Source organism: Chrysemys picta, chromosome 3, assembly GCF_011386835.1.
Source record: "Chrysemys picta bellii isolate R12L10 chromosome 3, ASM1138683v2, whole genome shotgun sequence".
NCBI lineage: Eukaryota > Metazoa > Chordata > Testudines > Emydidae > Chrysemys > Chrysemys picta.
In genome coordinates this window covers 104,377,201-104,402,334 of record NC_088793.1, presented here as the reverse complement: position 1 = coordinate 104,402,334, position 25,134 = coordinate 104,377,201, and the positions used below count along the sequence as shown (strand labels likewise).

The following is a 25,134-nucleotide window of genomic DNA, read 5'->3' as shown; positions in this document are numbered from 1 at the left end:
TATTTCAAAATGCCTGTCAACAAGTACATCTGTCACAATACAGTCAACAAAAAAGATTCAGGAAATGTTTTTGACAAAAAGATTCCTTACTAGGCATATTAACACACAACTTTGAGTAATAATTCATTTAAACTACAATACAAAAACATTTTGCACACCCCTCAGAAGCAGTGCAAAAGCTTGAGGGGAGTCAGGTAATGGAGGAGCTGAGGGAGAGGGAACTAATGGCTGGGAAGGAGCCTGGGTGTGAGACTGGAGTGTTGTTGGGTGTGGATGGGAGAAGTATGGAATAGTTGAGTTTTTTGGGGGGGGCGGAAGGGGAGGATTGTTAGGGAGTTGGGGAGCCTCCCCCATGCAGACCGTGGCTGACCCCTAGTCTCTCCCATTCAGTCAGGCACATCTGCCCCATCCCCATGTGTCCCTGCACCCCTCCTCCCCCCACAGGTCCCTGCACCCGTGTCCCCACGCACTGCCTCCCCCTGTCCCCATGTGTCCATGCATCCCCACTCCGCTCTCCCACCATCGCCCCGTTCTCATGTGGCCCTGCACCCCCACTCCCTTTCAGCCCCTGCTCCGTCTGTTCCCCCCACTAGCCCTTCTGAATCCCAGTCTGTGTGACCCCCTCCCTGCTCTGCCCATCCCCCCCATATCCATGTTGCTGTGAAAAAAGCAGCCTCTGCTCTCTCCCTATCAGCTGCTGATGGCTACTGCTACGGTGAGCCAGCTGCCCTCTGTGCTGGTGCCACAGCAGCCCCTGGTGGCAAAAGACATAATTGCAGTTCCTCTCTGACAATGTATTTTCTGTGGAGAAAAACATCTGCGGGGACGTGAATTCTGCACATACGCAGTAGCTCAGCATTCCCCCAGAAGTATTAACATTCAGACAGCTGTGAAAATATGTGTATGCAAGAATAATCTCACAATGTTGAAAAATCTGAAAACATACAGAGTTGCAAATTGAGGTACCGTGGTTCTCAAACGTTTGTATTGGTGACCCCTTTCACACAAGTTGAGTTTGGGGGTGCAGGCTGACAGCTCGTGACCCCCATGTAATAATCTTACAACCCTTTGAGGGGTTGTGACCCCCAGTTTTAGAACCCCTGAGGTATAATTTCTGTCAATTGAGAAAGTAGCAAATGCATCATCCCCAAATCTTTTCAATTTATTGTGTCCAAAAGCAACAAATGAGTGTGCTTAATTTCATATATCATAGTGAAAACAGAAAACCTATTTTAAACTTTGTATCTGCACAGCAAGTCAAATCACTAACTTCCCTGTCTCTTCCACACACATTCACAAGCTAGCCTGGACAAACTTGGTGTCATTATATATTTATAAAGCAACAGAGAGTCCGGTGGCACCTTTAAGACTAACAGATGTATTGGAGCATAAGCTTTCGTGGGTGAATGCCCACTTCGTCGGATGTTTTTACAGATCCAGACTAACACAGCTACCCCTCTGATACTATATATTTATAGAAATTTGTGCAATTGTTACATATAATTTGTTTATTGTAATGAGCATTTCACTGTTATATAGATTATTTAAATGGATTCCAGTTTGTTTTTAAGCATACATGCCATGGTAGAAGAGGAGGAAAAAGTGGGTGTTTTCTCTTATATTTATAGGGTACAGATACTGAATAGATGTTGTAAAACAGTAGTCTCCGTGAAACCATATGTAATGTCATTGAAAAATCATGTTGTGAGGAAAAGTGGACTTTTTGGGGGGTGTTCTTATAATATAATACATTTTGCTGTTTTGTACAGAAATGCAAGCTAATTAAATACTTGGCTTTCAAAGATACAACCTTAAAAAGGAAAACACATGCATTTTTTGTAGACTAACATTAATGAAAAATGAGAATTGGTGAGACAAGGTATGTGAGATAATCTTTTATTGGACTAACTTCTGTTGATGAAAGAGACTGGCTTTGTCATAACAGAAGTTGGTCCAATAAAAGAGAGTACCTCACCCATCTTGCCTCTCTGATATCCTGGGACCAACATAGCTACAACAACACTGCAAACAACATCATGTGAATTATCCTTATCCATGCTATCTAATTAATGTAAACAAGATTTTAACTTCAAAATCTCCTTGGGACCATTTAAAATAACAATTAGCCAAGGGCCAGAATCCTTACTACATTGCTGAAATTGCTCATTATGTAAATGGAGGAGGGAAGGAGAGTGATTCAGTTGTTTCTGGTAACATAGTTTTTCTGTCAAAGTAGATAGGAATAACTTTCCTAAATATCTTTTTAAAAACTTCTATGCGGTATAGAAGTGTCTTTAAAATGGTGACAAAGTTATGTTCTGTCTACCTTGGTGACACAACTATGCTGACTGAAGCAATTTAAAAAAGTTAGCTTCAGTACTGTAGAAAAGGCCTGTGAAATGAATACTCAACCAGAGTTGGGCATGTGGGGTGAGAACCATTTCTGCTCATCCTTTTCCATTTTCACGGCTAGAAGGTGCCAGTGATAGTGGGAATGACCTAGCTGCCCAGATCCCTTGTTGCTTCTACTTGCTGAAAACTGATTATGTAGGGTGCATCCGCTTGATTCTGCTGGATGATTCACTCTCTGTGGGTGTGGAACTGGAGACCTCAAGGTTTCTCCTGTCATGCTGTGCGGAAATTTTTCTTCCTAACCCCTCATTTGGTCCTCAGGGGCTGAAAAAATCTCTTTGGTTGTCTTTCCTTGGTGAGTGACTATCCATATTGGCCGAGTGTTAAAAATTAAGATATTTTCTCTTAAAAAATTGTTTCTTGCGTGTACAGTTCTGAAGCTCAGGTTCTGATGTTTGCCCCTGCTTAGGGTAACAATATCATGAAACTAAACTAAGCAAGCAACAATATCATAAAACTAAAACTGTTCTGTTTGCTGCTACAATTCAAAATCGTTTGAGCAGGTGTTTGAAGTTGACAGTCTTCTGTTTCATTCTGCTGCTGTTTGGGAGAGCTGCAGGTAAATGGAGCAAGGAGGTGGAGTGATTCACAGAGGAGGAAGGTCCCTAAATATAGGCTGTGGGGATTTAGTTTGATCTTATAAAAGCAAGCATTTTATACTTGCATTTTCCCAAAGAAGTTACACTTGTGAAAGTTAGAAACATGTTACTTTTCTAAAGGCTTGCCTGCACATGGAGTTAGTCAAACTCTGACTTTTGCAAGAAGTGTCTAACTGCTTTTGGAAAACAGCTATACCTGAATAGGTCCATGTTTAGACACTTTTATTTGAGTGTCTTTTTTCCAAATTATTAAATAATGTTGGGATGCAGAAGCATTAATGCATCAATCCTACTTAACATTGAAAACGCGTGGAGAAATTCCTATTTAGTTCAGTGGGGGTAGTAGTGAGCCCTTAATTTACATATGGCTGTGAGGTGCTCAGATAACGTGGTGCTGTGGGCTGTAAAAATACCTAATTTGAGACCACGTTCATTTACTCTGACATGCCAGATACTGACTAAAATGTGATTCTGTTTCTACAAACCCAAATCTTCGTGTAGAACTTTTCTGTGCTGGACGCTTTGTACAGATCATGGAATGCTGAATTCTGGTGCAATGTTTTCCTAATATGCTCTTTGACATTCTGATTCCTTCTGTGTAAAAGAACAAAATTCCTTATACAATGAAACGTGGTGGGTAGCAGATTAAGTACTATCCATATCTTTTATGCTCCCATAAGACTGTAGAAGAAAACTTTATGAGAAAATGTTAGGGTTTTAAATGCCTGTACATGTTTTTGGACGTTTCTGCATCCATAAATACATAAATTAATGGAGATATCCTATCTCCTAGAACTGGAAGGGACCTTGAAAGGTCATAGAGTCCAGCCACCTGCCTTCACTAGCAGGACCAAGTACTGATTTTGCTCCAGTTCCCTAAGTGGCCCCCTCAAGGACTGAAGTCAAAATCCTGGGTTTAGCAGGCCAATGCTCAAACCACTGAGCTTTCCCTCCCCCCATATCCATATCTAATATATCTATATATGTATAATAGCCTTATTAGGTGTTGCATAGAGACCTCCTTATAAAGTTTTCATTGATGTCATTTAAAAAGACGATTCCAGTTAGACCCTGTCTACATAGCATTTTCCTCAGTGATATTTTTGAACACATATTATGTTAAACCTTTCGGAACAAAATTGTGCCTCATCCACATAAACCTTTTTAGGAAACTGAATATGCATGTCATTCAAAATAATGTTTGTTTTACAGGAATTAATATTTCTGAGAGCACATTTCGAGAATTTTAAAATCACTTCATTGATTAACATCTAGAGGCCTAAGGTAAGATTAACGCTTGGTTTATTTTGTCACTTTTGTATTTCTAGTCTGATCCTGGCTATTTAAAAGATGTAAATTGAATGGTTTCATCCTCCAGAGGCTACAATATTTGTGAATGTAGGCTAAAACGTTTACTTCTAAAATTTCAGTATTCAATATATTTTGCATCTAGTAAAATGTTCTGTGTGGGGAAGGGCTTGCCGCCAAAGAATGAAGCGGCAGCGGTAGAGCTGCCGCCGATTGCAGCTTTTTTTTTTTTTGGGCCGCTTGGGGCGGCGAAAACGCTGGATAGAGGACTGCCTTTTTGGAGTTAAAAGACTAAAGTTCTGGCTTTTGCAAGTTTGTGTTTTATCTAGTTCTATACACAATTGTTTTGTAGCCTTGGATTTATTTCAGAATGGCAAGTGGGTGTTTTTCTGCAAATTACAAAGAAAACTCATCAACTTCTGTTTAAATCTCTGAGTTATCCTGAATGTCGAGCCACTTACTAGCAGTTATTTATATATAATGGAACCGTGGTAGCCTTATTTTCACTCCCCTTGTAACTTTAAATTTTTTTTAATGTGGCATGAAAGTTTTGTTATGGATGCTTTTGAAAGTATGCAATATGTTTGAGTCCACCTAGCTTAAAAAACACACTTGATTGGAAAACTTCAAATTTACATAGTGTTACATGCCAAGTTTTAAAAAAATATTAAGAGCTTGCATTGCATAAAGTGTATGCTGGGCCAGGAGAAATAGAATAGAAATGGAATACCCTGTGGATTATGCCTACTCTCTTCAGAGCAGTGCAAGGCAGGGGGAGCTGCAGACTTGAACAAACCGAAGAAGCTCCAAAGCTCTGTGGTGCAGTGTGAGGAAGTGGAAATCAGGACCCCGTTGAGCTCCTAAGCTCGACACTGACCATGGTTTTGTTTTTTCCACTAAATAACAACAAGCTGTTTTACACACACTCACTCACTCACTCACACTCTCTCTCTCTCTCTCTTAAATGTTAAGGGAAGGTACATATACATTTAAATATGCTTACAGTTCATAATCTTTTAAATATACATGTGTAAAATGTCTCAGTGAAATTTAAGAGATTGCATAAACTGAGTGTTACATATATATACCTACTTATAACAGTTCACTTTTATACTGTTATGTACTTAGGTTTCTTTAATTGGTAAAGATCCTTGTGGAGAGCGAGTAGGGTAGCACAGTAGCAACTTTAAGTTAAAGTTAACAAAGTTTTTGTTTTATTTTATAACGTGTGTGTGTGTGTGTGTGTGTGTGTGTGTGTGTGTGTGTGTGTGTGTGTGTGTGTGTGTGACTGATTCCAACGTCTGAAAAATATACATAGCTGCATGGCAGAACATCCTTGTTTTATTGCACTTGTATTGCCAATAATAGATAAAAGTTTTATAAAAGGGTTATATAAAGTGTCAGTATCAATACATTTTATCCCTTTGCTTTAACTTACTTTAAATCATTGTATAGCACTGCTGATTTTGGACTCTGAGGCACCTAAAACCAGAAGCTCCAAACTACTTGCCAGGAGTTTCAATTCAAGTCAGCACGCAGCTGACTCTTTCTCTCAAATGAATACAGTTCAACTTGAGTTATTTTCAAAGGAAAACGATATTGAAACAAAGTTATTCTGTTTTTAATAGAACAGGGAAGTTTGAAACTCTAAACAGGAAAGAACCAAGTTGTGTGGGGTGTTTTTCCCCTATGGCTGATGTTTCTTTAAGATTATATCTAGCCAGGATTGTCAGTTTACACAGCTAATGATCAGTTGAAAAGTGTTGAATTATACCCCAGATATCTTTATTCAGTTAGTTGCTGTCCTCTTAAGCAACTTAAAGCCTATAACAATTTTCATATTAATTTGTAATAAAATTTTAAAAAATGAAACTTAAAAGAAATCCTTGATGTGAGGAAATGTGATTGAGGCTATGTAGCTTTAGTCCATGTGAATGAAGGGTAATACAGCTCAAAATTACTCTCTCTTAAACAGAATGCTGGGTGTTTCTTCATGTCTTTTTCTAAGGGTCAGCATATCAGGTTGTGCAGTTCTGGAAAGAGCTGCAAGTTTTGGGTGCATAGCTTGCTTTTGTGCTTCCAGCAGTCAGTAATATTTTTTAAAGGCACATATCTTTTACTTTTTTATCTATACAATATTTTACTTAAATTGGCAGCTTTGGTGCAAATTGTCATCTGTGTTTGAAGTCTTCGAAGTAGCTCTGACTTATACTGTGAACTGAAGAAAGAAGGTAGTTTTTCTTTAATGCTACTTCACCCATATAAATTATGGTTTCCATTCAGCGGTGAATAGATTAAAAAAAAAAAATAGGAAAAATCTTTAATCTGATTTCACACTTCTGAATTTTTAAAGTTTTCACGTGGAGAATTTTGAATTGCTCAGGATGAAGATAATCTGTTTAAAAGTGAGATGAAAGGGAAATTGTCAAAATTGCATTAAATTGGCCTACGGTTTACATTCAGTGCTTGATTGCAGGTATAAAACACCTTCCAAGCTGCTACTACATCTCGCTTGTCCAAAGTTGGAAAAACACGTTGACCAGAAAACTTCCCCTTCCCTATTAAATCATTGAGTTCTTGCTTAGGGGGGATTTCTTTGTCATCCTGGTCTCTCTCCCCTCCCCCCAAAAGCTCTTCCATCCAAATAGTTAGGACGCAAGAGATCTGGGGTAGTGGCTTGACAGCCCATCTCTGTCACGGATCTTAAGTCCATTATAAACTGATGAGACAGTTAGCAAAGCATAGGAGATCACATGGGAGGAATGCATATCTGAACAGTGTCTGCAAAGGAAAATCTCCAGTTTCCCCTCTGCTGCTGCTCCTAGTTGAGGGACAGATGCAGAACAGTCTGGGAAGGTTTGCATAATCGTGCTGTATCTGTACTGGCAGGACTTCATTCTATAATTATAAAATGGATAAATCTTTTCTTTTTTGAACATCAGTAACTTAAAGAATCAGGATGGTCCAGTCAGTCTTGGATGTAATCTTTTTCTTCCCCAAAGTGCTAAAGTGGTATTTACTTTTATATAGTTAAAATCTTTTTGATTAGAAAAAAAATATCTCTCTCTCTCTACTAAGAGCCTGATTCATGATATAACAGTAAGATTCACTAATCTACATGAAATCTAAATGTTTTCCCTTTGACTTTTTTTCATTGTTCTTTCTTTTGGTTAGAAGTAATCCACTGAAGAAAATGGGTAGATCTAATTCTAGATCTCATTCTTCAAGATCAAAGTCCAGATCTCAGTCCACTTCGAGGTCGAGGTCCAGATCACATTCTAGAAAAAAGAGATACAGGTAAATTGATGGTACTTTAATTTACAGTTCTTTGGGCTAATTTGATTTAATATTGTGTTGTTTAGTTGCTCTTTTCTTTAATACCTCCTCCACTTACATGTGGTCTTCAACAAAAGTGAATTTGAGATCTTAGTTCATCTAATTTGAATTCATCTTAGTTTTAATTCATCTTAGATGAACTAGATGTTAGTACTGTTGCTTTAATCATTTAGTGCCTCACTTATTTTACCCTTAAACTTCTTCAAGGTGTAGAACAAGAATGCTAATTATGCTTCCTGATTTTTTCCCCCTTCTTTACATGGTACACCTCTATCCCGATATAACACGGGTTCGCATACAAGGCAGTAAAGCTCTGACACGCTGCTCTGAGCAGCGTGTTAAGGGTGCCGGGCCAAGGGGTTGGATAAGGAGCAGAGGGTCTCGGGGGCGGGCAGGGGCTTCCCTTCCCCCCTTCCTCCCCCTCCCCCCCCCGGGTCTGGGAGGCAGGAGCTGTGGGGGGGCACTTTTGGGGGCCCTGCAGTCCCAGAGTGGCTCTGGGGATTAGTGGGGGGCCGGGAGCAGCCTGCTCCACTTCCTTCGCCCCAGCCGTGTCGCTCGGGGGAGGGGACTTGGGGGAAGGGATCCCCCCCCGCACTCACCAGCAGAAGTGGAGCAGCCCAGCCCCAGCCTGCTCCACTCTGCCACCTCCCAGCCGCGGTGCTCCACTTCCCGCCGCAGGTGAGCACTGGGGGGGCGTCCTTTCCCCAACCTCCCCGCACTCACCGGCGGCGGGAAGCAGAGCAGCCCAGCCCCAGCCAGCTCCACTCTGCCAGCTCCCAGCTGCGGCGCTCCACTTCCCGCCGCAGGTGAGCACTGGGGGGGCGTCCTTTCCCCAACCTCCCCGCACTCACCGGCGGCGGGAAGCAGAGCAGCCCAGCCCCAGCCAGCTCCACTCTGCCAGCTCCCAGCTGCGGCGCTCTGCTTCCTGCCGCAGGTGAGTATAGGACCTTTCCCCAACTCCCCGCCAGCGACACGGCTGGGGCCGGGGCAAGGAAAGTGGAGCAGGCTGTGGCCGCGTCGCTCCGCTTCCCGCCGCAGGTGAGTGTGGAGGGCGTCCTTTCCCCAACCTCCTTGCACTCAGCGGCGGCGGGAAGCAGAGCGCCGCGGCTGGGAGGTGGCGGAGTAGAGCGGGCTGGGGCCGGGCTGTTCCGCTTCCCGCCGCTGCCGGGAAGTGCTTGTTGGGGGTAGGGAGTGTGGATAGGGGACAGGGAGCAGGGGGGTTGGGTAGGGAGTGGGGTTCTGGGGGTGATTAGGGACGGGGGTCTCTGAAGGGCGCGGTCAGGGAACAAGGAACAGGGAGGGCCAAAGCAAGTTTGATATAATGCGGTCTCACCTATAACAGAGTGGGATTTTTTGTCTCCTAAGGACCGCGTTATATCGGGGTAGAGGTGTATTTCATTTGTGTGGTCCCTTTCCTAATGGCTTGTCACTCTCTCTCATATATAGCTTTTCAAATCACAAGTAACTTGTAGTACTGACTTAATTTGCAGCATCAAACTGCTGGTCTTTTTATTTGGCAGATTATACGTAACATAGTCAATAAAGATGAATTATAGAGTTAATTTCTCATGTACTTTTAGTGTATTCCCAACAAATTGCATTTGACATCAGGGTTTTAGTATTTATTTTTATTTATTAGTATTGCTGTGGCGCAAACGTTTTATCTTAAAGGATTTTTGAATTGTCACGTACTAACTCTTTTCTTTTAACTTTAGTTCTAGGTCTCGGTCCAGGACATATTCACGATCTCGCAGTAGGGATCGTGTTTATTCTAGAGATTATCGCAGAGATTACAGAAATAATAGAGGAATGAGACGCCCCTATGGTTACAGAGGAAGAGGTAGAGGGTATTATCAAGGAGGAGGTGGTAGATATCATCGTGGAGGCTACAGACCTGTCTGGAATCGAAGACACTCCCGAAGCCCTAGGCGGGGTCGTTCACGTTCCAGAAGTCCAAAGCGAAGGTCTGTGTCTTCCCAGAGGTCCAGGAGCAGATCTCGTCGATCTTACAGATCTTCCAGGTCTCCAAGGTCCTCTTCATCTCGTTCCTCATCCCCATACAGCAAATCGCCTGTCTCTTCCAAAAGACGTGGATCTCTGGAAAAGCAGGCTAAGAAAACTGAGGGAGCTCCTCTGCAAGATAGCCCTTTGAAAAGTAAATCACAGGATGAACAGAAAGATACATTTGAACATGACCCATCTGAGTCCCTTGATGACTTTAACAAATCATCAGCAGCTTCTGGTGACATTTGGCCTGGCCTTTCAGCATATGATAACAGTCCAAGGTCACCCCATAGTCCTTCTATTGCCTCCCCACCCAGTCAGAGTTCATCTTGCTCTGATGCCCCTTTGCTCAGCACAGTTCACTCAGCTAAAAACACACCTCAACATTCACATTCCATTCAACATAGCCCTGAGAGGTCTGGCTCTGGTTCCCTTGGAAATGGTTCCAGTCGCTACAGTCCTTCTCAGAATAGCCCATTGCATCACATCCCTTCAAGGAGAAGCCCTGGAAAGACAATCCCTTCACAGAGTGCTCCACGTGAGGAGGCTCGAATGCGTTCATTTTATCCTGAAGCTGGGGAACAGGAAACTGCAAAGGGTGGAAAGTTTCTAAAAAGGTAAGAACTATATCTGTAAAAGTCATGTTGAATCTTAAAATGTCCCTGCTCGGTCTGTTGAACTTCATTTAATTTACGTATAAGCCTCCTGAACTGCCGAATGAAACAGCCGTGACTGCTTACTAATTTCAGTCTAGTTATGCTTAAGCTTGACACATGAAGAGCATTCCTTTTTATTATACTTATAAATTCTTGGCTTAGCTGTATCCTTGTGGAACAGTTGGTTGTCCCTTTCCTTTACAGTGTATTTTTATATGTTCTGTTCACTAGTGGTATCTATTATGGGTTCATAAGAAAAAATTAAATGGGAAGGGGATAGTGTATACCAGGTGTCTTCTGATTTTTATTTGCTAAAAAGAAAATATAGCTGTAGAAATCTTACTGAAAATGGACTGTTAACTTCTTGTCTGATTTCTTATAAAAATGGATTGAAAAATGAAGCAATTTGGCTTCTGTCTATGCTGTTTATGGAACTGAAATTAAATTGTTCAGTCACTGAATTGCTATTCATAAATGTACTTATAAAGGCACCAGGATTCAGATTTTTCCCTAAGCAAATACATTGCTGCCAGTGAGTATATTGGAAACTATTAGCATGAAAATACTGTATTGAGATAGTGGGAGCTGAATGAAATAAGCTTAATTTTTAAATGCACTCAGCAATGTTAAAGGAGTTAGGATAGGTCTACACTTAAACTGCTACAGTGGCACAGCTGCAGCGCTTCACTGTAGACACTACCTATGCCAAAAGGAGGAGTTCTCCCATTAGCGAAGATAATCCACCTCCCTGAGGCTATATTTACACTGAAGATGCTACAACAGCAGCACTGCAGTTGTACCATTGTAGAATTTTCAGTGTGGACACTATTTACGCTGCCGAGAGCGGTTCTCCTCTCAGTGTAGGTAATCCACCTCCCCGAGAGGTAGTAGGTAGGTCAATGAAAGAGTTCTTTTGTTGACCTTGCACTGTCAACATCAGGGGTTAGGTCAGCCTAGCTACTTCTCTTGGGTTGTGGATTTTTCACACCCCTGAGAGATGTAGCTATGGTAGTGTAAATTCCCAGTGTACACAGAGGATTGAAAAGCCAGTTTACATAGTTGGTCACAGTATTCCTGAAGGCTTAGGCCTGGTCTGCACTACAAAGTTTTGTTGGCAAAAGTTATGCTGCTTTAATTAAAACCACTGTTGCATGTCCACACTAGCTCCTTGTGTTGGCAGAGTGCACCCACACTAACAGCTCTTGCATCGACACAGAGAGCAGTGCACTGTGGTAGCTGTTCCACTGTGCAACTGGCTGCAAGGTGCTTTGGGAAGGGTTTTCAATTCCTCATGGGGCAGGTACAGTGTCACATGATGCAGGTTTCTCAATTCCATCATTTCAGAGGCATCCTAATAGATTGTCCACTGCTTTTTCAACTGAAGAGTGAGGCGGGTGGGGAGGGAGAGGAGAGTGGTGTGTCTGGGGCTGGGGAGACAGAAGGCTGACGGACCTATCCTGAGGCAGGGGGAGAGGGACACCACCCACACACCCACCCACCCACCACCATCTCTGCTTGGCACAGTAGCCTGTTCTGCCTGCCTATCGTTCTGTGATCCCTTCCGAGTTCTCCTACACCACCTCAGCTGCAGGAGTGGCATCCTGAGCAGCTCTGTGAGGAATGTCAAAGCAGCACAGCAATTCCCCCCCCTCTCCCCTCCAGCAGCAGCAGCCTGCCTGTCCCAGTGTTCCTAGTGCAGGGCAGAACAGGAGCATTCCACCTTAATGATTTGCTCTTTGTTCCCCAAACAGAACAGTACACCCAGGTGTCAGATACTTCCTGGAGCTTTGAAAGGGGAGGGGCGCATGCCTGCAGAGCAGCAGAGATCAAAACAGTGAGCAGAGTGCTCATGACAGGCTTTGTGGGATACTGGCGGAAGCTAGTTATGTGGACAAAACAAACTGCAGTGACTATACGGACCTTTTGCCGCTTTAACTTTGCTACAAAAAGCCTCTCGTTGAGATGGTTTTATTTTGATGCCCAAAGTAGCTTTGTAGTGTGTACGCCTCCCCTGTTTTGTCTGCAAAAGGCAGCTTTTGCCAACAAAACTTTGTAGTATCGACAAGGCCTTACTGTGACTAATGACTTATGCCAATGTAGAATTGTGGATCTCTGTGTTACAAGCACAACAAGATTTTGAAAATGGTTTTTCATTTTTTCTCTTTTAATGGTACCCTTTTACTTTTGTAGAAAGAATTGTCCCTGAAATGTCAGGGTTCAAGAGTAAAATGCAAACTGAAATACTAAACTTTCTATGATTCTCCCACAGACAGAATGATAGATATAAAAGTGCTTAAAGCTGGGCACCAAATTAAAACTCCCCAAACCACTAGTTTTAAAAATTCCAGTAGTCTATTTATATAGAAAGGGATTATTTTCATATATATATATTTTTCAAAGGATCGCACATAAGTGGCTGTAGATGTAATAATAATGCTGTGCAAAAAAGTATATGCTGAACAGTTGAACTACTCAGTGGAATTTGTTTTTGTGTTGTGATTCTGTGATACTGAGGTGACTCAGAAGTGAAATGCAAATGAACTGGAATGAATGCAATCCAGAGTTACCATCCTCTTCTTTGCTATCCACAGGTACACAGATGAAGAGTCTAGAGTATACCTGCTTGATAGGGGTAATACCAGGGAGAAAGAGGCCCAGAAGGAGAGAGGATCAGAAAAAGGGAGGACAGAGGGAGAAAGGGAATGGGAGGATCAGGAAGCTTTAGATTATTTCATTGGTAAAGATGCTGGGAAACAAAAGTTTAGTGACTCTGAAGGGGAGGAGACAGAGGAGACAGAGGATTATGGACAGTTCAGAAAATCTGTCCTCGCAGATCAGGGTAAAAATTTTGCTACTGCATCTCACCGGAATGCTGAGGAGGAAGGAACCAAATACAAATCTAAAATTTCAATGAAGGGCAATAGAGAGAGTGATGGATTTAGAGAAGACAAGAGTTATAAACTTAAAGAGACTGGCTATGTAGTGGAAAGGCCTAGTGCAACAAAAGATAAGCACAAGGAAGACGACAAAAGTTCTGAGAGAATAATGGTGAAGAAAGAAACTCAGTCACCTGAGCAGGTAAAGTCTGAAAAGCTCAAAGAACTCTTTGATTACAGTCCCCCTCTACACAAGAATCTGGATGCGAGAGAAAAATCCACCTTCCGAGAGGAGAGCCCACTTAGGATCAAAATGATAGCCAGTGACTCCCATCGTCCTGAAGTTAAGCTCAAAATGGCACCGGTCCCTCTTGATGATTCCAATAGGTAAATTATCCCAATTCACAGTACACTTCCTCACCCGTGTACAAAGTTTACCTAGACATTATTTAAACCACTGGTTTCTTTTTGTCTCTCTTTCTTGTTGATGCATTTTAGACCTGCTTCCTTGACTAAAGACAGGCTGCTTGCTAGTACGCTTGTCCATTCTGTCAAGAAGGAGCAAGAGTTCCGATCCATCTTTGACCACATTAAGTTGCCACAGGCCAGCAAAAGCACGTCCGAGTCATTTATTCAGCACATTGTGTCTTTGGTTCATCATGTCAAAGGTATGTACTCAGTTTACCACAGCAAATATCAGTGTCGGCATTTAGAAAAATGATCAATTACAGATAAACCTGCTTAATGTCACTACAGACAACTCAGTTCTCTGTTTCTTCATACTGATTGATTCATACTTTTTTCCTTTTGAGAAGAGCTCATCTTAAAATAACCCCCTAAAAGACTGCACAGCTAGTCCCAGAAAACTATAGCAGTATATCTTGATAAACTGTGTTCTACAGTGAAATAAGCTGTGGACAATTTGTGAATTTTTGCACTCAAGTTTAAATGTTCTATATTTAAAAAACTGTATATTGGCCAATGTTTAGATTTCTTTGAGGTTGCTAATTCTCATGTTTAGTGATTGTGATTTCTGTTGGCAAATTACTCTATATAATGTGAAAATACCGTAGAATCCTTTGATTAGGACATCCCAGTATCCCTCTTCAGAAAATATTTTTTTAAAGTATGAAAGAATAAAAACTATGTGAAATAAATATACAAAAATAAAACTGATGAAATTTCATCTTGTTTTCATTCCTTATTTGGCAGTTTATGTGAAACTGGAGCATAGAATTTCATACTTGGCAACTTGGCACTGTCCAAGTTCATCCCTCTTAAATGGATTATATACTAATTCTTTTCGGATTGAGCAGCAGTTATTACCATTCATTATCATTAGGCTAAATCAGTTCCTTGGGAAGCATCCCAGTAAAGAGGGATGATGTCCTATATCACAATTAAGTATAAAATACTCTGCAGGCTTATTAGTCAGAGACTTAGTATTGTCTGACAGAGTACAGTCCTTTTGTCTAACATGTGAGGACATTTACAGAGTTTCTGAAATGAGCACCAACTATTTTTTTTTTTAGCAAAGCATTTCTTATTTGTTGCCAAACATGTCCTCTTCAGCTCTCTTAATGAACTAATTAAGACAAAAGACCTTAGTGATGAAAATTGTTGGTGTTCACAGCAGAAGAGGGAATCGAGTTTTTTAAATTTCCTAGAATAGGACCCACTTGATCAGATGACCAATTTTAATTTAACCGAAGTTATGCATTCATTATTAAGATAGTTTAGATGTGCTAAGTTGGTGTGCTGAACATCCAAAAAAGTGCTACATAATAAATAGCTAGAGGGACCAAAGCTTAGTAGTAGTCTGAAATTCGATTTGGTTGCAAAATAAGTATTTTTGCAAAGAGGATTTGTAGAGCAGTTATAAAGATTGTTTAATTAAATAATCCTTTGCTAAGTACTAGCTGATTACATATTGACATTTGAAACCAAAGTATCTATTCTCTTTTTGATATGTCGGAGATTTAGAGCTTGTTCCTATATTGAAGTTAGTGGCAAAGCTCCCGTTGACTTACATGTTGCAGGACTGGGGCCTGCAGGGGGCAGTGTTTCTAAATCTCTTGTATGTTGATGACTGAATAGATCACTTAAACTGTCTCTCTGTAAATGTGATAGGTGAAGTCTAACATCTGGCTGGGAAATGTAACTGTTTATCAACCAGTCTGTGGCCAAGTTATTTGATGTGTGTATACCATATTTTGTTTCTAAAACTTTTAGCCTTTCTGCACACTTCAAAATTACATTTTTGTGATCGGATTTTAGTAACTTTTCATTTTTTAAAGAACTGAAGTTATGATTCATTATTGGTGTGATGCAACTGGTCTGAACAGCTCTTTATTAATATAGAGCTGAAAATGCCCAGTGATGTTTTCTTTTTCATTGTAACTAGGTCCTGGAATGTGTTTTGAAATGGCAAAATCCATGTTACAAAAGTAAAATAGCTGTTGAAAGATACAGATGCAAAAACAGGCAAAGTTGAACCTTCTGTCTTCCTGGCAAAAATGGCATAAAAACTGAGTTGCTAGCTCAAATTCCTGGGTTTGATGGAATTATGATTGAGGCACTACCCTTGTAGTGGCCGTTTCAAGTTTTAATGATTGGTTATGAGACATGTGCTGGATGTTGGGCGGTAAGTTGATACAGATGTATGTTGACCTGTTAAGCAGATAGCTTGCTTCATTTGTAACATTTCATAGTTCATGACTTTATACGTCTTTCTATTTTACATTTAAACACATTTGTTGAGCTGGTCTTTAAAAATTCAGTGTTGCTATTACTAATTTTAACTGTCTCAAAAGCCAAAAGAAAATTTGTTTGTTAGAGAAGCTGTCAGGTTTGCCAAGATGCCAGATGCTTAAATGAATATATTCAGCTGTAGGGCTGTTAATTGACTTTGATAATTTTATCATCTCTGTTTCTAAAGGAAAAGTTGCATTCTTTTAAGAAATAACTTACGTTTAATAAGTCTATATGTAATTCTTGATGCATAAATTGTTTAAATGTTCTGTCAAAACGAATTCTATCTTAAGTTAAAAAATGAAATTTATTTGGAAATTTTGTTCCCTGCAAATACTGACTCAAAATAACTTAATCTGCTCCTCTGGGCAAAGTGTAAAGAAGGAAACCTAAACAGCTCCTCCTTTTCCTCCATTAGAGGAAAATGTGACAGTGAAAAGGGAAGAGTCTGACTCTAATGAGTTTATGGTGCTTGAATTAGTTCTAATACTAGCAGAGCATACCTGTGAGGAAGCTTGCAGTGGTGTTGTGCGCTGCTATTATCTGCTCATTGAGGCTACAAGAAGGGTAAGAGTGGGAAAAATCCTCTAACAGATTTGCCTCTTCTTCTGATAAACTTTTTAAATATTTTCATTTCTTTTTTGGCTGCTATGTATCTTTCTGTCAGGAATGGAAATACTTATGTAGGTGGAATTTAACTAACTAGACAGAATTTCTCCACTGTAACCAACAGAACAATACTTCAAGTCAGCTGGAATGACCCTAAATGAGAGGTTCACTGCGTATCAAAAAGCTACTGAAGAACATTGCACCCGGCAAAAGAGCCCAGAAATACACAGGTATATGCCAGTTGCATTACTAGATGCTGCTTATTTCAGTGAAATAATAAATTATATTTCTTATAAGAACCCATAAATGCTTTTCTGATTACCTCTGAATTCTTCACCTGAGAGAAGCATGAACTGGTCTGAGCACAGGACTAGGAGCCTCGAACTCTTGGATTCTAATCCAAACTCCAGCTCTATATGTGGCTTTATGGCAAGTCTTTTGTCTGCCTCAGTATCTCTTTTGGGCTATACTTAACTGCCTCACATGCAGTATTGAGCATTGAGGCTTAAGTATTTTGAAGATGGAAAAACACCACTTGAGTGCTTATTATTCTCATATGTGAGCTAGCTCATATTGTGACTTCATCATTAACTTTTGAACCGCATTAATAATTTACAGCAGTTTGAAAATAAAAACCTGAGCTGCGTTAGTGTCTGAAAGGTAAGCAAAGGTAGGGCATATGTATATCGTTGCTAACCATTGGAATCAGTTATAAAAGGCTGCATGCCTTATTTTGAGTATGTTACATGTGTGAAGTTAAAAATACCCTCTCTCTAGTAGTATTCTGCATCAAAGAAATATTTTTTGAACTTTATTTTCTACTTTTAAAGGGATGTTATTAACTGCTGCTTAGCGTGAGTTAGTTTTAATGATCTGATCACTTTTACAGAGCTCTTGAAATACATAATCCATTAATGCTCTTACATCTTTAAAAATAAGGGAAAAACAAAATGTCATAATTGCACATGTGTATGTTTAATGTACTTCATTGGGCAAAAACAGATTTTTCATTATCTGAATAGATTTAAAGGGATTATAGGGACCTAATACTATAAATAAAAAGATCATGCTGCTGAAAAATAGAGTAGCTCTTGATTTCTTTGTTTTCTCAAATGTCCAAAAGAAATACAGGAAGCCATAAACGATCCCCTGCGTGTATGGCTAGACACTTTTTTTTATTTTACATTTAGGAGGATTGACATCTCTCCAACTGCCCTGAGGAAGCATACCCGTTTAGCAGGTGAAGAGAGAGTCTTTAAAGAAGAAAGTCAAAAAGTAGGTTCTGAATTAATATTAAATTGGTATTCTAGATTTCGTAAAATAATGTGTATTTTCTTTTGAGTCTAAACTTCAGGGTGGAGTATTTTTCTTTTGATTTGTATTTCTAGCCCAAAAAGTACTTGGACCTAGACTATTTCTCATCTCTGGCCTTGGACAAAATATGTTAGCAACTTCTTGCCTAGATTCCAGGATGTTTCCTTCCAGTTTTCCTGTTTTTTGCAGCACTTAGCAGACCCAAGGACTAGAAATCAAGAAAACAGGTCATTTGCAGATGTTGTAGCTGAATTAATCAGCTGTTTATGCTGTCCTAATAACACAGTTCTTCAGAATAAATTGTACTAAATATTAATCCACCCACACAAACCTGATAGTTTGCTTGTAAAAATAGATCTCCCTGGTGATTTGGTGGAACATCTTCTCAGAAGCTAAATTCCTAGATAGTTTAAAAAAATCATCAGGAATAGACATATAAAAGTCAAACAACTTTGTCATTAAAAATCGACTGAATGTTCTGAATAGTGTTGAAACTAGGCAAACTTTATTACTTCTTTAGAAATTTGGAGATAGTGCAAATGGGACGCCAACTTCTATCTCGTCTGGATTTTTCCATTTTAAAATGCTGTTCCTGAAATCTCTTCCTTTCACAGGGAGATAAAAAATTAAGATGCGATTCTGCTGATCTTCGGCACGACATTGACCGTCGTCGAAAAGAGCGAAGTAAAGAACGAGGGGACTCTAAAGGTTCCAGGGAAAGCAGTGGATCAAGAAAGCAGGAGAAAACGCCAAAAGATTACAAGGATTACAAATCTTACAAAGATGACAGGTAAATATTTGAACTTTCTAAGTAGGTTTTTTAGTTTCTAATTAGCCTTTTGTAATTGTAAGCTTAATTGCTTTCAATTTTCACTGTGTAATGGAACATTTAAATTTAAACAATTAAAATTATTTGTTTTACAGCAAAAATGTATTATCTGTCTTTTACACGGCTTATGGTGGATGAGGACAAAAACTTTGGAATAGCAAGCTAACACTGAAAAAAAAAATGACAAATTAATCTGTCCTATTATCCAGGCTACATCAGGAGGTTGGACTTCAATGCAGTACATTTCTGTAAACAGTTTGTGTAAGAACTTTGGTTCGTTATGCTTGATTCCGCACTTTTTCAACTCATAACACCCAGAGTATGAGAATTTTTACTGATGTCTAGGTTTAACATGGGTGAGAAGGGAGAAGTATTTATTTTTCTAAAGCCAGTGGGCTGTTTTTAAAGAAAAATGTTAGTTTTTAATAGTTATGTTTCAGTGGATACTTTATAGCTGTGGTAAGAGATTTCAGGTATGACTTATTGGGTGTTGTATTAAAATCTTGTAAATTGGGTCAAAATACTGCCAATATGGGGTTACTCAATACAGAGTCTTGCATTAGGTTTTTTTTTTTCTCTTGCTTTACACTGGGCATATGATGGATTTTACTTGTGCTTCATTTTTCCCATTTCCTTTCTGCCTCTGGTATCCACACTGTCATCCACTGGCATCCACATTGGGATGCCCAGAATATATCTGCTATTTTCAACAATATGTGGAAACTCAATTAACTTAAAATTTATAACTTTTGCTCTAAGGGTTTTCCTCCCTTCTTCTTTCCCTTTTGCTACCCCAAAAATGGCAGTTAAATAGGTCACTCTTCATTGAATCAAAAACCAGAGAATTAATTTTGCAGTCTACTGGTTTCCAACTAATTAGCAGTAGTATTTGCACAATATATTTTAAATATATGGAAGGAGGATGAAAAGTGATATTATACTCCACCTTAAAATCTGAAATACATATTTTTATGGATGATTTATAACCTGAGGGGGAAGTAGCTTTTACATAAACAGAGACCTCCTTTAGTGTAGCGTGCTACAGGGTATCTATTTTTAAAACAGCACAAAGTATGTTTTTTATTTTTCAGTAAACAAAAAAGAGAGCAAGACCGTTCTCGATCTTCCTCATCTTCATCCCCGTCTTCCGCCTCATCCAGTTCACGAGAAGAAAAAGATGGCAAGAAAGAAAGAGATGAAGAGTTCAAAACCCACCATGAGCAGAAAGAATATTCAGGTTTTACAGGAGTCAGCAGGCCGAGAGGCACCTTTGTAAGTCTTTCTCTGCTCCCTCCAAAACTTTCATTGCTATACTATTGTTACCTTAAAGCAGTGTTAGGTAATTGGCGTGACTCTAGGATCCATCTTTCCAAGATTAAGATGTGCAGTGTTTCATTTTAGAAGTATCATGTAATCCATTGCTATTGTGTGCTGTTCAGAGTTGCTTGGATCTGAATGTTCTGATTACTCAAACCAGCTAAAAATGAAAAACAAAAGGTAACTAACAATAGTTTAACAAGCTGAAGTATCTAATAGCGTAGTGCAGCCTTTGTTAATTATTCAGAATAACAAGTCTCAAACACTTTCATATTATGGACCACAGCAGAAGTGAGAAACCTCTTTTTAGACAACTCTCCTTCCAAGACTTCCTTCACAGCAACAATAGCAATGGGTTACAGAGAAGAGTCTTATCAGGACAGTAATAAAGACAAGAGGAAAAAAACCCAAATCCTTGTTAATGCTATGGGTGTCGCTGCTTGCGTATTTCTTGCTACTTGTATCTGTGCAGTTGGTTTCTTTTACTTGGGGCAGGATTTTAAATGTTCTAATATCAATTTATTAAAGCTACATTTTGCTATTTGTTGTCTGTAATCCCCAGTGCTTCCAATTTTTCCAGGTCACTTTGCAGTTTGGTTCTGCCCATCTGTGTCTGCTACCCCTTCAATTTTGTTGTTATCCACAAACTCGTACATGCCTAATTTATATACCTGACAGCCATGAAGCAGCTGTGCTGGGGAAAGCAGGGCTGCTTGCTTTTGTTCGTTAGTGTTTCTCTGAATGTCCTGGACTGGACTACAGTCAGCTGCAAAGCTAACTGGTTGAAGGCTGGAAGGTGGTTAGCGTTGTGATTTGGAAGTGTGTTGATCAAAGTCCACAGACAGTAGTTTTAAAATCACTACTCAATAAAATGATGTAAACAGCATGTTAATGTAGTTCACTGATACTAAATTGGAAAATGTGCAAACACCAGTGAGGACCAAAAAACAGTAAAGACCACCTCTAGAGATTAGGAACATAGGCAGGAAGTAAACATTAGGAGCTATAACTTTGAACATTGCAAACTACATCTTGGGGGAGGGGGGGAATTCCAAACATACAGATTCTTTGGGAGGGAGTAACTAAACTCCTTCATGTAACCCGTAATACTGAATCAGTTATGCTGAAAGAGACAATAGACATAATAGACAATAGATTAGACATAAACAAGCAATGTTATATGACTACAAAAATGGCCAGTGCCTGACAGATTAGCTTGCACCTTCTGTCTACAATCATAAACTAGATCGTATAGTTTTTACCAATAAAGCTAAAGTGAAATGTTTTTGTCCTCCTAGCTTAGTAGGCTATTCCAGTTCACGGTTTTTATTTTGGATAAAAAAAACCCTTTCATTTGAACAAAATCTTCCCTTTTGCGTTTGGGGCTATTATGGTATAGGCTGGCTGGCTGGCCAAAAGAGTAGATTTGCTTAGGTGCAAACTAAAAAGTGCCTATTCACCAAAAATCATGACTGAGATTTCCACCAACAGGTTGCAGTACTTATTTACAAAATGAGACAGACACACACACATTTTATATAATGTAAACCCATAAACATAATGAAAGCATTCGTATCTGTTCGTCTATCAGAGTGAATAGAAGCCTGCAGTCACATTTTCTGACCTTACAGTCCCTTAAAGGTTTTTCATGTGAGCTCTTCCCAGACTGAAAAGGGAGCTGTCTTTATGCTAAGAGTCTGCTCCTCTTTTTCTGTCATGCCCTGAAACAGGTAGGCCCACAACAGTAGCATCATTATGGGCTATATATTACCTAGACTGCTTTGTAATGTAGGATTACTAAAATAGCCACCACAGCCCAACTCATATGATTGATGGAATTTCAGCCTCCAGAATTAGCTGACTTAGGCTTTGATCTTAGCAACATTCTGTTTTCCAAATGCTATTTCCTCCTCCACAGTGACAGTGTCCCCGTCATACTCTTAATTTTGCAATGAAGAGGATTCAGAGGATATCAGAGGCCAAAGTATTTCCTAAATTTATGCATTTAGTTGAAAATATAAATTATATATATATATATATATGTATGTATTCCAGATTACCTTTCTAAAAAAACCCACTTCTGTTCCTGTACAGTCTTCTTTAACATTATATATATCCAACACTTTTCAAATTATCATTCTCAAATGTCTCCATTTTAGTTTGTTGCTTTCAGTGTTTTGATAAATCTTGTGACTCCTCCACTGGTCTGTTTAGTCTGCTTCTATTCACAGATAAGTAGTATTAAACTGTCCAGGTCTCGTGTTCTTTTCTGCACTCCTCCCCTCTTTTTGGTCAATCAGTTCCCTCAATTTCACATTATGGGTAAACATATACTAAAAATCCCATAAATGTATTTGAATGCACTTCAGCTGAATGGAGAGATTGTTAGCTCAAAGTGAACACTTAGTGCATTAGATTTAAAGTATTACATGTGAATTCTTAAATTGCTGTTTTATGTTTATGTATTGAGGAAAGAATACTGAAATAACATTTTGGGTAATACAGTTGAACTTGAATATTTGCTTTGTGACTATATGCATATTGATTAAATACATAAACACTTTGGTTAATCAGTTTCGAATTAGGGGCAGAGGAAGAGCCAGAGGCGTTTTTGCTGGAACAAATACTGGTCCCAGCAACTCAAATACTACTTTTCAAAAGAGACCGAAGGAAGAGGAGTGGGATCCTGAATATACCCCAAAAAGCAAGAAATACTTCTTGGTGGGTGCTGGAAAACTTATTATGTATAATGCATGCATCTTTTATCAAAGCATATTTTATAACTGATGTTAATGAGGCAGTGTCTATGTGCATGCTGCTTCTGTACTGGTAGCTGTCAATGACTTTAGCATATTATTACTATGAGAGCATCAGGGTCCTAGTTGGCCCAGTACCTGCTTCCCTTCTATCCTTCTGCAGCAGAGTGGTGGGCAACAGTAGCAGGTCACTTCAGAGAGGACATCCCCCACCACTCCTGCTTTTTCCCCATATTTGGGGTGGAGAATGAGGAAGAGTGACAACCTACCACACACAGCCTAAAATGTTAAAACAAACACATACAGACCACCCAAACTAACGCAAGTGTTTTCCCCCAGTGGATTTAAAGCAGACACTGATGCTTGGTGCCTCAGCTGTGCTGAGAGTCCTGTAAAAGTAGTGTGTCATGAGTAGATGGCAGCATACAATATTGGGGCGGGGGGAATAGGGGGAGGCGACACAGTGCACATGGATTGGCTCTGGTAGTAGCAGCAGCCCTGCTGCTCTCAGTAGAGTAGTGAGATGCATTAAAGTACTCTGACATCTGTTAAATATTACTTTCCCATACTGGTATCAAAAGAAGGGTAGTTAAGATCATTGACCAAGATATCTCTTACTTAACTTGTTGAATATGCAGCCTCTCTTCTGCTTGTGCTGCTTAAGCTCTCTTTAGTAAGTGGATTTTCAAATGATAAAATACTAATACTTTAAATGGTAAAAATTACAAGTTCATTTCTGATAACTTTCTACGTTTGTATAGTGATATCTGAACTTGAGTCAGTAAATTACTATAGATTAATAAATTTTATACAGGAATATCTCCACCAATAATTCTGGAAGGAATTTTAATAGGCTTAGGCAAGAGGAACTTTAGTGTTGTTTCTTCACTCTTTTGGGGTCCTTAGAATACTTTAGTTGTGTTTCTTCCTCATAGAAGGGATTAACAGTTTTTATATATATGAAACCTAGGGCCTCTGCTCTGCTCTCATCTCATACAAGTAAACCTGAATTTTCCCACCCCCCAAAAAATCCAAATCTGTTTTTGAATTTGAACAGGGTCTCCTGTCCAAAACTTGTTTACAAAACTTTAATTTTTATTAAGGTTCTGAAGACTTATAAGATTGGGATTTACCTGGAAGCCTTATTTTCTAGTCAAGCAGCTAATGGAAGATGTTCTGTCATCCTCAATAGTAGCACTAAATTCCAAGGGTTAAGCACTTTTTCAAATAATGTTACAAATACTGAATGGGGGAAAAGTGCATTATTAAAATTACATCGCAATGTGATTTTACTATACAGTGAGGTAGGTTCTCAGAGTGCTACATCTATGTCATCACTTTTGCTTAAAAGAAACCACTTTGGCCTTTCTAGAATATGAAATACGATTTTTGTGATATTAAAATAAAATCAACAAAAATAAGTTTGTAGTAAGAGAGAGGCTAGAGGAATTTGCCTATTAATTAGTAGTCAGCTTCTGCTTTTCATTTGTGTGGAAGCTATTGAGCTATCCCCCTCTCCTTTTGCATGCCACCACCAGCAGTATATATCAGGTAGCATGTGAAAGGCAGTACTTCCAATGGTCACAGAAGATTGTGAAAATAGAGTGGCAAGGTTAAAGCTGGTAAATTTCATTAAGTAACTGGTTTATTGCCCACCTTTTAAGTGGAAGTTTGAGTAGTCCTACATAGGACAAGACCTCTCAGATATGACTCTTCACAAATAATTGAAAATTTTGTCATTTCTAAAACTCTTTCAAATGCTTGTTTACATTATGAGGACAAACCTTATCAATTATAAAATGTAGGTTAAACTGTGGATGTAAACTACTAGAGTATTCCCTGGAAAACCTCTCATACAGATTATATATAAAACACACTTGACAGTGCATTGAAGTGAAGGTGCCTACATGTTATGGTGATAGGTGCAGTACAAATGTCTAAGAATGTTGTTCATTTAACTCATCCTTGTTCTGTTTGACCTATGTTACCATAGCATGATGACAGAGATGATGGTGTGGATTATTGGGCCAAAAGAGGAAGAGGCCGTGGCACTTTCCAGCGTGGCAGAGGGCGGTTTAACTTCAAAAAATCAGGTAGCAGTCCAAAGTGGACACATGACAAATACCAAGGGGATGGGCTTGTGGAAGATGAAGAAGAAACAATGGAAAATAATGAAGAAAAGGACAGACGCAAAGAAGAAAAGGTAGAAAACTCTGGCTTGTCGATGAATTGAAGAACAGATTTCCTTCCTCACCATACCCTAAGTGATAAAATTGACAAAATAGTTTTCATTTAAAAATTATTTTCATGTATCTGCGGTAATGGACAAATGGGGGCAACTCATCCATATTTTCTTTATTTCTACAG

The 25,134-nt window shown here is 39.4% G+C and overlaps 1 protein-coding gene across 33 annotated transcripts in view; it reads left to right on the top strand.

Annotated features, from left to right (window-relative positions):
* Positions 1 to 25,134, top strand: part of BCLAF1 (BCL2 associated transcription factor 1) — a 28,886-nt gene that overhangs the window by 2,341 nt on the left and 1,411 nt on the right. For 4 of the 33 annotated variants that reach the window (XR_010599688.1, XR_006173968.2, XM_065588707.1 and 1 more), the window contains exons 2-12: positions 4,224 to 4,295; positions 7,494 to 7,616; positions 9,371 to 10,276; positions 12,907 to 13,578; positions 13,690 to 13,859; positions 16,676 to 16,781; positions 17,742 to 17,826; positions 18,480 to 18,655; positions 19,786 to 19,966; positions 22,586 to 22,732; positions 24,761 to 24,860. Coding sequence is in view for 21 of the 33 variants with exons in the window: in XM_065588707.1 (XP_065444779.1) it covers positions 7,513 to 7,616; positions 9,371 to 10,276; positions 12,907 to 13,578; positions 13,690 to 13,859; positions 16,676 to 16,781; positions 17,742 to 17,826; positions 18,480 to 18,655; positions 19,786 to 19,966; positions 22,586 to 22,732; positions 24,761 to 24,860 (2,647 nt within the window). In the remaining 12 variants the exon portion in view is untranslated. Of the gene's footprint in view, positions 1 to 4,223; positions 4,296 to 7,493; positions 7,617 to 9,370; positions 10,277 to 12,906; positions 13,579 to 13,689; positions 13,860 to 16,675; positions 16,782 to 17,741; positions 17,827 to 18,479; positions 18,656 to 18,789; positions 18,956 to 19,785; positions 19,967 to 22,585; positions 22,733 to 24,760; positions 25,109 to 25,134 lie in introns of those variants that run through there. The other 29 variants (XR_010599690.1, XR_010599689.1, XM_065588709.1 and 26 more) reach the window with 13 other exon arrangements.